Source organism: Marmota marmota, unplaced genomic scaffold (genome assembly GCF_001458135.2).
Source record: "Marmota marmota marmota unplaced genomic scaffold, marMar, whole genome shotgun sequence".
Classification (NCBI taxonomy): domain Eukaryota; kingdom Metazoa; phylum Chordata; class Mammalia; order Rodentia; family Sciuridae; genus Marmota; species Marmota marmota.
Genome location: NW_026000037.1, coordinates 60,207,944 through 60,221,728, shown reverse-complemented (window position 1 = coordinate 60,221,728; position 13,785 = coordinate 60,207,944). Strand labels below are relative to the sequence as shown.

The following is a 13,785-nucleotide window of genomic DNA, read 5'->3' as shown; positions in this document are numbered from 1 at the left end:
TAGCAGGGAACAAAGATATAGTCCTAACCTCAAGAAGTTTTTTCTATGGTGGGAGAAGATTTTAAAAAATAATAATAATAGGCAATTTATAGTGTACAAAATAGGCAATGTGTAGGTTAATAGGCAATTTAAAGTGGTGATAATGCCTAGGTGGGAGCTCAGAGAAAGCTCTAGAGACACTTGAATCTTAAAGAATAAATTGAAATTAGAACTAAGAGCTGAAATCACATACTTAAATAAAGATAACCCTAAAGATGCATCAGTACCAGGATGCTTTCAGCTATAAATAACAAGGAAAATCCTAATACATACTAAGACCCAGTAGTTGGTCTCCTGGGATGGTTAATTCAAAGTTCCTATGGTATCATCATGAACAAGGATTTTTTCTATATTTCCCCACTTCTATTCTTTTTATTACAAATGAGTTCTATAGTTTCAGGGGAAAGATCTAAACAGTGTCCAGCAGAGATTCTCTTCTTTTTCTCTTTATAAGAGCCAAATGAATCTTTTGAAACCTTGTTCCAAACCCCTTTACAGACTTCTCCTCATTCCCCATTGACTCCATTGATCAGAACACACAAAAAAAACATGCTGCCTTATAATGACTGCAGAATGAATGAGATTTTTCAGATAGTGGTTCTGTGAGGTTCTTATAGAGAACAGTTCGTGGCAATATTTCACTTGATATAAATTCACCAAGTCCTCTCTGCTGGAATCATTACTTATATTCTGAATCTGGACTCCAAAGCTAACTTACTACAGATGTTTTTCTAGGTATTAGGACTTATTAGAATAAAAGAAGCATAATTTTGTCTTCTAAAGTAAGAAGTGGGGTTGAGGTTGTGGCTCAGTGTTGAAGCACTTGCCTAGCATGTGTGAGGCACTGGGTTCGATCCTCAACACTACATAAAAAAATAAAATAAGTAAAAAAGAAGAAACTATTGATAATCATAATGTTGTCTAAAGTATTTTTTTTTAACTGTGTATTTGAAACTTCCTTTACATTGCAGGGGATTCAAACAAAGTATTTTCCTTCCTCCCTAAAATTCTAGTGACATTTTTCTCTTCTGGTTTTGGACATGGGAGACAGCAGGAATTATTCTATCATTCTTGTTCTTCTGTATGTCAGTAGAATGGGTAGTCAGCATCTGTCCACTTCTTTATTAGTTGGTTTGTATAGTCATCTCAGACATTTTCATGCTTTCAGTTGATTTGCTTTTATATTTAAAAGTCCATAATAGAATAAGTAGGTTTGAAAGAGTTCTAATGTTCAAAAAAGGTACCCTAAATGCTATATAATTTTATACCATATACCTTGGCTTTAGTACTGAATGGGGCCATCTTTCATAGTGCTGGGGATTGTACCAGTGGTATAGGCAGTAACTATACCACTGAACTACACTTCCAACCCTGGACCCATTTTTTATTTTATTTTATTTATTTATTTATTGCGGGGGCAGGTATCAGGGATTGAACTCAGGGACACTCAACCACTGAGCATTTTTTATAAAAATTTCTTTGTTGTTGTAGATTGACACAGTAACTTCATTTTATTTATTTTTATGTGATGCTGAGGATCAAACCTAGTGCCTCACACATGAGAGATGATCATTCTACCACTAAGCCACAAACCCACCCCCCCGACCCATATTTAAAGAATTTTCTAAAAATATAATCAGAATTTTAGTGGCTAGAGGTCATGGAAAGGCTAGAAGGGCATGAGATATAGAAAAGATGATACTAAAGTTCTTACCAAAGTATGCTAGAAAAGCTATTTCAGTCAGGTACATTGGCACATGCCTGTAATCCCTCAACTTGGGACATGAGGCAAGAGGATCACAGGTTTGGGAGGCCAGCCTGGGCAAGTCAGTGAGACTCTATCTCAAAATAAAACATAAAAAGGACTGGGGATGTATCTCCAGTGGTAGAGCATCACTGGGATTAATCCAGAATACCAAGAAAAGAAGGTGCGGGAGGGTACTATTTCAGGTACATATTTTAAGTTGCAAGGATTTGGTTGTTATGTGCAATATCAAATACCACTGTTAAATTTGTTCTGTTCCCTTTGTTAAGGTAAATATTGTTTTGTGATGCCTTTCTGAGTTTGATTATGTGTATGAATATGATATGTATACTCATGTTTAAATCAGAGTATAAAATTTGTCTCTTACTGTTAGTTGTGGTCAAAATGTTTGAAAGCTATTATATTAAAACTCTATAAAATATTGATTTAACTCTTAACATTGAGAGATTTCATTCAAGATAGTAGACTAAAACAACACAGGAAGCTCCCTCTTTTTCCTAATGTATAGAAACACTAGATGAAATAACCAAAAAAGGGTGATATTGATGGTGGTGTGATCGTTTTAGACCACATAACAGGACTTGAAAACAGAATAGGGACTTCTTAGGGTGCCAAAATAGAAGGAATCTCAGTGACACTGGAAAATGAAATTGACAGTGCATGGCCCTCACCCAAAACTGGGATGATGTGTAAACTCACCCAAACCCTGGGTCTCTCTATATGCCTTTCTCTAAAAAAGGCAAAACTATCCCATAGATAGATCTCAACCCAGGGACCACCAGTCTCCTTTGGAACATAACTGCTCCTGCCAGAATGATACCCATTATATGCATGTGCACACGTACAAGCCAGTGTTCCCAGAGGTCATTAGCAGATGACAAATGAAGGAGTGAGGGAGTTATACCCGTGAAACTAAATTAAAAAGCAACCTGAGAGCTGGGGATAAAGCTCAATTGGTAGAGTGCTTCCCTCACACGCACAAAAGCGTGTGTTCAATCCCCAGTGTCAAAAAAAAAAAAAAAAGAAAAAGAACCTGAAAGGAAGTTTTAAATTATGTTGGAAGGACAAAGAATTTATTAAACAAGTAAATATAGACCAAAAAGTGCAAATAGATTTGAAAGGAAAACAAATAAAATTTTCAGTGATAAAATTGGTATCTAGGGCTGGGAATGTAGCTTGTTGGCAGACTGCTTGCCTAGCACATGAGACCCTGAGTTGATCCCCAATGCCATAATTTTTTTTTAATTGAAAAAAAAAATAGTATGTAGGAAAAGAAATATAAACAATGTAAACTAACCCTAGGGAAATCAAATTTTGGGACCCAAAATTTCAAGACTGGCTAAGAAGGTTAGATTGTAAAACTAAAGGTAAATTTTGGACTTTTTTTTTTTAATTTAATGCTAAAGATCTTAAGAGTTCACATCCTGTCAAAGTATATCTCAGAGTATCATCATCTTTTTTAGTTTTTAAACTAGTTGTCCCTGCTTTGTCCTTTTGCTGCACTGCCAGGGAGAAAAATATAATAATGGCAGTTCTTCTCCATTTCTTACTCATAAGACTTTGAGGAAACCAAATGTAGTTTTGACCCTTATTGAGAAGGATGAATTCCCTTACAATATCTGTTCATATAAATTTGCAAAATGAGTACTACATAAGTATTTTATAAGTTTAACTCTTTGGGAGTATACTTTCTTTACTATTCCTTCTCTTCCTCTCCCTTCATATAATTTGAAATTTGTGTGAATATCATCATTATTATTTTGCTCACTAACAATTCAGTGGCTTTCTTTAGACATTTCCTAACATTTGTATGTGGAAATTATTATTCAGTTGCTTTGATGGAATGTGCTTAGAATTGATTTTCCAGTGCTGGTAACTGAGCTCAACTTTAATTTTCTATATCCTTCATGTGCTAGTAGCATACATTTTTGAGATGACTAGCCATAGTTTGGGATTTGGTTTATACAAGAGAATAGACATTTTTCTGCAAAAGGTACTGGTTCTCATGGGGTTCAAACTTGTGATCTTGGCCTCATTATCACACTTTTGTAACCATCAGACCCAGTAGACATAGCATTTATATTTTCATCTATAATCTTGAAATTGAATCTCATTTTTAAATTACCCAAGGCTTATTTCAAATATGTAATTAAAAACCACTTTGGGACATTTCTCAATTTTGTTTGATAGTGAAAGTCACAAAAGTAAAGCGTACAGCCAAAGAACCTAACTCACTTTTCATCTTCCCTGTGTTTTCTGTGACAGTGAAAGTCACAGAAGTGAAGCTTGCAGGCAAAGAGCCCAACTCACTCTGCGAAGAGTGCTACGGTACCATTTTCTTTTAGTGAGGCGATAGCAGGTCTGATGTCAGTCACTTTAGAGACCTTTAGACCTCAGTGCTCATTTACTGCTAAAATGTACCCGCTCTGCTTCTGCATTATGAAGATCATCTGTCAACACTTTGAGATATTCTCCTTTGTTATTAAGCTTGTGATGCTCTACACTGTCAGGTTTTTTTGCCAATTATAGTTAAGGTACAATGGTGTATTCACCAGATCAAAGTCTTACATTGGCGGTAGAGGAATGATTTGTAAGTCTTTATTCATCTGAATTGTACAATAGAACACCTGAGGAATGCAAATAATCCCTCTGAGGTCTCTGCAGGAAAGGCTGTTAAAATGACAGGGTAGAACTATTGTTATTCTGAATTGATGTTTTAGCCAAAGTAATTATTTCTTATCTTGTTTTATAACAGTTCTAGTTTTATTAGTTATGTTGACCGTACGTGTGAAACAAAACGTGTGTGACATTTTTATTTTATCTTTATACCTGGGCTTGTTTTATTTCACTTCATTGAATCAGTTTATGATCTGCTTTTTTAAATTAGGTATTTCATTCTAACTTATAATAAAAGTGTGTTACTAAACCATTGATAACATTTTAATATAGAGTTTTGTTTGAAAGTAGTCTCTAAAGTAACTTAGAATGCAGTGATGTCGTTTTAGACAGAAGTACCAATTTAAATTTTCCCTTTTTTTCTTTTATTCTTTCCTTCATAATTTTGGGTTAGAAAATATCTGGTTTGACTCTCATTTTTAAGGCTACATACTTTATTCCAAAGTAAGTCTTAGGGGTTGATCTGTTTTTTTTAAGGTATGAACAAAAAGAAACAAGTTATGAAGATATTTTAAAAATCTAATAATATGTTAAATAGTTACTGTTGTATAACAAATATGTAAAAACTTTTATGAATTTTTTCATTTCTTTTCCTATTTTAAGTCCTGTCTAGTGGGCCATATTCTTAATTTTCTAATAACTATGATCCCCTGCCATTTTCTTTGATAGTTGAGTTTTGATAGATTTGTGCTTTAGATCTTGTTTTTCTTTTTCCCCTAAAGTGGCATTTACATTGATCATTTAAAGGATTTATGCATAGTATTTTGCTGAAATAGCTATTAAAAGCTTGGTCTAAATATAGGCTGTGGGTAGAATTATGTAAGGCTATGGCATACATTAAAATTTTTAATATAAATGTCAACTGAATTTAGTCAGATATGTATGAAACACAGTTCCAGAAGCACAAGATTATACACTGTTATTATCTGAGAATGAAAATAATAGTATTTGTTTACTATTCATAGGGCATTTTTCTAAGTTCTTTGTAATATATGTAATATTATTATCTCCATTTCTACAAATGAGGAAACTGAGACTTTAAAAAAAGGCTCAGTAAAATCTGGCTCAGGAATAAAAAACTAGAAGTGAAACCTTTTGGTTATTATCCCATTTATTTCATTTATGTACTAATTACTGCTTTACCAAAATACTCCATACTTTGAAAGAGAAAAAAAACCTACTTAATGCCTTTTCAGGTAACAACTAGTATCAATTTCGTACTGATTTGGCTTTCCAAAACCTTAGTGATTAAAGGAATTTATTTCCTATGCAATTCTATTATTCTTGATTCTACAAAAGTCTGGTTCATAAGAACAGTTTGTACCTGAATGACTATATTAGTAAATCTGTATTTCTGTGCTTTTTATTTGTTTTGGTTTTGTTTTTTTGTAGTTAAAACAACAACAACAACAAAAAAAAAAACACCAGTAAGTTCAAAACCAGTGAGTTCTTTTAGTTCAACAATGAACTAAACCAGGGCTAGAGGGTATAGCTCAGTGGTAGAGCACTTGCCTGGCATGTACAGGGACCTGGGTTCAATCCCCAGTAAGGCAGTTGGGGGATGAACTAAACCAGGCATATAAATATCTCGATGGAACAAATTATTTGTCAAAGATTCTTTTTTTTTTTATATATTTATTTTTTAGTTCTTGGCGGACACAACATCTTTGTATGTGGTGCTGAGGATCGAACCCGGGCCGCACGCATGCCAGGCGAGCGCGCTACCGCTTGAGCCACATCTCGAGCCCCTGTCAAAGATTCTTCAGAATTATCTGGCATTTTAGGTGTGATCCTTATACAAATCGAACTTTATATTTTCTCTTTTTAAAAATTGACTTTGTAAAGAAAACTAAGTATAACATTGAGGCTTTATTCAAGGATATGATGTTAAGGCTGAACAAATTTAGTGTAACTTTAAAAAGTTTAAAAATATTTGTAAAACAGCTCCTACAGATAATGTGCTAAAGTAAAACTATATTACAGTAAAATATCATGGCATACACCTGAAGCAATTGCTGCCTGTTAATGCCTTGACCTTGGAAAGCTATACACAAAAAGATGGCATCATAAAACCGTGCAATTCTTATGAATATGTATGTGCTACTTGATAATAATGAATGTGGTACAGTCATGCATGCACTACAAGATAATGTTGTGCCCTTTTTTGTCTACAGGTTGATAAAAATTAAAGAGTGGGTGGACAAGTATGACCCAGGTGCCTTGGTCATTCCTTTTAGTGGGGCCTTGGAACTCAAGTTGCAAGAATTGAGTGCTGAGGAGAGACAGAAGTATCTGGAAGCGAACATGACACAAAGGTTAATTAGCATTCATTTTCCCTACACTTTATTATCAACTATTTCCTTGCAGTAATTTAATTGCTTGCGCTGATAGAATAATAAATGACAGAGTAATTACCATTATAAAGAGGGAATCTTCTCCTTTCTTTACCATGAGACAGAGTGAAAAGATTTATTTTAAATTAAGTTTTTAACTGTCATCTGTCATCTCCGTACAGTGTTTTAATTATAACATAGGTATTAGTTATGTATATTTTTGAGGAGGGATGATCGCCAAAACTCTTTCGTCATGTTCGGTGGGGGAGGGGAAAAAGTGAATCAGTTGCCATATTTTTTTCTGAGTAACAGTAATATATTGTTAGACTATTGGATTTCAATCAAATAATTTTGCTTTCATGCCAAGCCCTAGAAAAAATTTAATATTAGATGAAAATAGTCATAGGTTGGGTTAAACTAATTTTTCTTTTTTTCTAATAGTAAATAATATAAAATGACATCTTGAAGCTAATACAATTAAAACCAATTTTACAAAGAACATTTTTAGAAATAGTCACTTGCTTTCTGACCTCTTCAAGTATGTTATGAAAGATGAATGGTCATTTGCTAATATCTTTAACATTATCTGCTTGAAATGAATAATTTTAGCTTCATTCTGATCTGTGGCACAGTCAACTTATGTGTTGAGTGAATTTGTTTCATTTTATTTCAGTGCTTTGCCAAAGATCATTAAGGCTGGGTTTGCAGCACTCCAGTTAGAATACTTTTTCACTGCAGGCCCAGATGAAGTGCGTGCATGGACCATCAGGGTAAGATTCATACTTATTCATCAGCTATATCCAGTTCCACACTATTGAATTCAGATTGATATCACTGACTTTGAAGTTTGTCATGGTGGCGGTTAGCTAGTCATTACAGATGAGGTTTTTGTCCAGGATAACTTTAATTATTTGTGAGCTGCTGAACAGTGAAAGTGGAGCGGCATTGATTGAGGCAGGTAACAATTGATTCTGCCTATTACATAGTCTGAATTTCTTCATCCTGTAGAATCTGTCTACCCTCCTCCTGTGGTCAGAGATAAGACGAACCAGTATTGTGCTTGCTTAATCTGTGTGACTGGGTTTGTCTGCAGTGAAATTGATGTTGCTTTTCATTTTGTATTCACTAAGTTTGTTTGGGTTGCGGGTGGTTCTTTCCTCCTTTGCTTTGCTCGGATTACATTTTCAGCAATAAAAGCAATATGACATCATTATGCTCTTCATAGATATACAGTTGGGCTCAAAAAAGCTAAATTCAGTGAACAATAATTCGTGCCTTTTTTATTTGAATTCATGAAAGTGATATTTATTTTCAGTGTTATATGTTCAATCTTCTTTAAAAATGTGATATGTATTTTAAATATTGATGACTACAGAATACGAACAGAGAGGATGACTAATTTATTCCCAGAGGACAACAGAAACTGAACTGTAATGATTTGCTTTTAGATGTAAATATATTATAATATAGTAGTTACTATTGAAAAATATTATGAAATACATAAAGTTCCAAATAATGTGTTACAGAATATAAAAATAATGCGAGAACTTTTAGACTTAGTGTCTTTGTTATGCTTTTTAAAATATCTGCTACATAGTAAATTTTAGTGCTGATTTCTGTTTTCAGTTGACTACTATAATTTATTGTTACATTTATTTTGATTTAATATGCATAGAAATATCGAAGCAGTTCAACATAATGTTAAATACCTTGTGTGAATATGAGATTCACTTTTCTTTAATCTCCTTTCCCCTTTGGAGGGAAAAAAATGTTTGACTTCTAACCAACATCCTTTTATGTAGACTTTAAAAATAGTGTCAAAGCAAATATGAGTTGGTAAACAAATTGCCAGTGTTTATTTTTATTATATATTTTAAAGATATATTTTAAAACTTCAACTTAAGTATGTTAATCAGGAAAAAGAGCATGCTCTGGGCTTAGAAATGTGAAAGCTGGTTTATCTTAAGACTGATTGTAAGTATCCATGATTTAATGTGCTAAGATATTTAGTCAGGTAAGCATCAGTGAGTACCCATATTAACCCAATACATCTTTTATTGTAAAAACTGTGCTTTATAGTGTCAGACTCCTTATCACTTTAACATGCTTTATTAAGCAGACTTTCGGTCACCATTATTTCTCAGATTTCTTTCTATGGTTGTGTGTGTCTGGAATGTATGCCCTTGTAATTTAACATATGGGGGTAATTATAAAACATTTCTCTTCCTATCTTAACTTGAATTTCCTTCATGTTGGTTAGAGGCAGGGTGTATTATCCAAAATGTTCAAAAGTCTTATTAAAATTTCTTGAGAATTTTGAAATTATCTGCTGAATGTAGGTTACAGATTTGTTGGAAATGCCTTAAAAATGTCCCTTTGTATATTGATTTTTATATATGTTCTTTAGATGAGCTGAAATTTTGAGAGTGTTTTATCTTTTTTAATACCTTTGATAATTCAGCTTGAAAGTTACTTAAAAATCTTTATTTTTTTCCACTGTGAAGAATAGAAAATCGAAATGAAACCTACACCAAAACCAGACAACTGCATCTAAATCAATAAAACCATAGACGGCTGTTAGGAAAAACAAAGCTACACTTCTTTAATATCTCCTGATCTATCTGTGCTATATCTGCTGCACAGATAGTGTCCATTGTTGAAATGTACTAATTGTATACCTGACATCCTAACTGGTATTAAACTAAGTTTTAGTTGCGCCAATTGAAGATCAGAAAAAAGAAGTTCTAACACTCAGTCATCTTTAATGCAATTAGTTTTCTCTGGTCTTTCGTTTCAAAGAAAGGGACGAAGGCTCCTCAAGCTGCAGGAAAGATTCACACAGATTTTGAAAAGGGATTCATTATGGCTGAAGTAATGAAATACGAAGATTTTAAAGAGGAAGGGTCTGAAAATGCAGTCAAGGTAAAGAACAATTTTTTAATTTTCATGTTTCACTATTTTTTCACTAATATGATGCTATCCATGATAAGCCTGATAAGAATGAATGATAGTTATCACTAAACAGTATAGTCTAAAATAAGCTTATCAGAATTTAATATTACTTACCAACTGATTCAGGAGTTTCAAATATTCACATGCTTTTAGATAATTTTTAAAGATTGTGAATTGTTGTCAGTAGTTGTGTAAGGTTTTTTTCCTTAACTAAAAATTAAAATGAACTATTTTAATTCATTGTAAATAATTTTAAAGAATTTTTTCACTGATAACCAGTGGAAAATTATAATATGAATATCTGAAATACAAGTCTCATGATTAATTCAAATCAAGAGATAGACACTTAGCTAAATAAAACCTGTTATTGCTAAAACTTTATGGTTTACTTTTTTGTTGTCATTTCAGGATATTTGAGAATTTGAGTTGCTTTCTCAACACTAGAGGGCAGGTCCAAAATTGTGCTTTATTCTAACTAATAAACATGATTTGATTTTCATGCACTAATAATGAAGCAGTGTTATAGATGAGTCATAAATGATTTTTTTAATATAAATTCTGTTGCAAAATTTTTATTTTTGCTTTTTGTTTTTCTTTTTTCTTATTAGATTTTACTTAGAGAAATCTAGTAATCTCCAGTGAATGGATAGGTCAGCTGATTAAACTTGAAATTCTAGGAAGGCTTCTTTATCTTTAATTTAATTTAATATTTAAAGATGACCATAGAAAATGTTATAGAATTTAAGGAGACCTGTCTTGTGTTTACTATTTCATAATTTGAAAGGCATACAAAAAAGTTTATTTCAAATTTGATTTATTCTCACTGGTATCATTGGAGCGATCATATTGGACAGCAGGACTTTAATAGAACTGCTGGAACCCCAGGAGGTGGGGGTGGATATCTTGATATAATTGGTTTACTGTTGAATGAGAGCCATTTTGCTTTTTAAAATGAGCAGAAGTAGTTCCAGTTTACAACTAAGCAAAGTCATTAATTTTCCAGTGGTGTCATGTATATTGATAGAGATAGGTATGCAAATATTGAGATTGAACTTTGTCAGGAATACTAATTAGACTTCAGGAGGAAAAATCTCAAATTATTTGTCAATGTGCTACATAATATTGGCATATGTATATTTTCATGGAGTAAAGGTTATTTTCTATTACTAGAATTCAGAGGTAAGATGCTTCTTTTTTAAATTCTTACATGATAAGTCTATCTTACCAATCTTGGTGAAGTCTGGGTTATAATAAACTTGAAAACAGCATGAATTGTGAATACTTTAACAATTCAGAGAAAAACATTTTCTGCTTATAAGAATATTTAACACCAACTGAGGCTTTATATTATAAATGGAAATGGTTGACCTCTGACTTTTCAACCTAGAATATTTTATGTGGTTTTAATGTCCAAAACTAACACTTAAATTTTTGAACTCTGAGTAAAATGAAGCATTTATAAATTACCTTATGTTCCCTTATTTAACAGCTGTTTACTTGCATATCATAAAGAGGTTTTAGGTTTGAGAGCAGAATTATATATATGCGTGTATATGTATATGTATTTCTAACACCAGTGCAGCATAACTAATTTAATGCCAGTGCTGTGAACTATATACTGAATAGCTCTGTGTGGGCTTTGTAGTCTACAGGGATATCACATTATTAGCAATCATATCTGCTTAGGCAAAGCTGGCTTCTACAGATGGCTGCTTTCAAGTGCAAATGAACTGGTTAGACGTGTCTTGTTTAATACATACTCAAGATTCACAAATGGGTATTGATTTTTTTTTCAACCAGTGTTTCTGATAGCAGTGGAAATGGATTAAATGGTCTCTGGAGAATTTAAAGGAACACTGTCACTATTAATAGTAAACTTGAGTGGTAACAAAGTATATAAACTTACACTAATATGTCATGTCAATATGTTTTTGATTTAGATTGTCTATACAATTTTGTAACAGTAGGCTTTAGAGTCTAGAAATAAGGAGCATATGGTCTTCAGTACATCACATGTCTTTACAAAAATCATGTGAATATTTATTTATTTATGCCTTGTAGAATGGTAGGGTACATTCTCTTTTTTAAAATAAGCTTTTATTTTAATAGCATATTCTATTAGTAGGTGATTTTCTATATAGTCTAGATAATTGAAAAGATGTTCATGAGGGCTCTTCAGTTTGGTTTGTTGATTTTAACCTTGGAAGTATGATCTTTGTTAGTGTTTTTGCTACTTATTAGTATAATTTCACTTGACTTTTGAACATTCTTATTGATACCTTCAATGATAAGAACATATCTTATTGAACAAAGATTTCATATTCTTAATATAAAAGAAGGAAAACATTTTTGAGATTTTTTTTTCCCAAAAGATCCTTGAGTTCTCATTGTTGAGTAGTCTGTGGCAGGATCACATGAGACCATATCAGTGGTGTGCAGTGTTAAGTGTGGGTACTAGAGAGCCTGTTGTGCTTAGGGTTAAATGTATGTGCTGTGCCACAGGGTGAACTTGGTTTTCTGAAACTGCCACTTGTTTGTATTAGTTATGGCAGATTGTGTGTCTGGGTCTGCATACCAGCAGGTGGAATCAGTTGCTTTGCTGACTAATTTAGAAATGGAAAAAAAGTATCTGTCTTTGCGATTCCAACCTGTTAGAGTCTGCTTGTAAATAGAACCATTATTCAGTAACTTCTTCAATGATGAATTATAGTATGCATCACTATGAATAGTCATTATCAGGACTAAAAAAATTACAAGGAAGTAGTTCAAAATCTGTGCAATACAATTAATTATACTTTCTCATATAGCAACTACCTTTTTGGCATCACCATTGTCACCAAAGAATTTCTTTAAGAAAGTAAAATGGCTTTAACTAGTTATATAGTCTTTTTTCTGCCTCATTTGATCTGTTTTGTTACAGCAACTTGCTGGATGTTTGCAGACACATCAGAAATGTACCATAAACAGCATGTAATGAAACTTGATGATATTGGTATAATTACATTTATGTACCAACAGTTTAGTGGAGAATACATTATGATTATGTATATATGGAAAATCTAGTTCTGCCCAAGTCAGAAATACTTTGCTTCTCTCCAAGTCTAGTCTTCAACTTGTATGCCTTCTATATTTATTTTTTTACTTTCCTTTTTCTGTTTTTTAATTATTACATAAGTAGTATATCTTTGCATCTGCTCTTACCATTTGCTGTATGTATTTGGTTGTCAAATAATAATCCATTTCTCCTATATTTCCTGTTTGCAGGCTGCTGGAAAGTACAGACAACAAGGCAGAAATTATATTGTTGAAGATGGAGATATTATCTTCTTCAAATTTAATACACCACAGCAACCGAAAAAGAAATAAATTTTAGCTATTGCTCAGATAAACACAAATTCCAAAAGACATAGTTTTTTTTTTTTTTTTAATTTCTGAAAACTAAAGAGATAAATAAAGTTGGGGGGATGGGAATCTTCTACAAACAAATTATTTTTATTTGTTTTAAAATTATAAAATACTGTGTACCTCCAATGAAATGCAAGTTACTAAATGTGAACAGCTTTCCTTTTCACGTGATTAAGACCCTACTCCAAATTGTAGAAGCTTTTCAGGAACCATATTACTCTCATGATACTTCATTAATCTCCATCATGTATGCCAAGCCTGACACATTTGACAGTGAGGACAATGTGGCTTGCTCCTTTTTGAATCTACAGATAATGCATGTTTTACAGTACTCCAGATGTCTACACTCAATAAAACATTTGACAAAACCAGCCTTGGTGTGTTTGGGGATGTCTGTATTGACTGACCGTGGTGTGCTAAATGCGATACGGCACCTGGTGGCTGCTGATTACAGAATTTTAAGGCGTGTGTATGACACAGTAACTGGCAGTGTGGGGCAGCTGCAATTGTATCTTAAAAGTGAGTCTTTCATGGGAATCAGAAGAATAGTATACCAGGGATTTGTCTCAAAAAAGTTAATTAATTTGTAGATGGACATTTATTGAAAGATGATAG

General features: G+C 32.9%; 1 protein-coding gene across 1 annotated transcript in view; it reads left to right on the top strand.

Annotated features, from left to right (window-relative positions):
• Window positions 1-13,541, top strand: part of Ola1 (Obg like ATPase 1) — a 149,598-nt gene extending 136,057 nt beyond the window's left edge. The window contains exons 8-11 of the mRNA XM_015479328.2: window positions 6,655-6,795; window positions 7,487-7,583; window positions 9,613-9,735; window positions 13,030-13,541. Of these exons, the coding sequence (XP_015334814.1) occupies window positions 6,655-6,795; window positions 7,487-7,583; window positions 9,613-9,735; window positions 13,030-13,131 (463 nt within the window). The 3' untranslated portion in view covers window positions 13,132-13,541. The remainder of the gene's footprint in view (window positions 1-6,654; window positions 6,796-7,486; window positions 7,584-9,612; window positions 9,736-13,029) is intronic.
• Window positions 13,542-13,785: the final 244 nt, after the last annotated feature.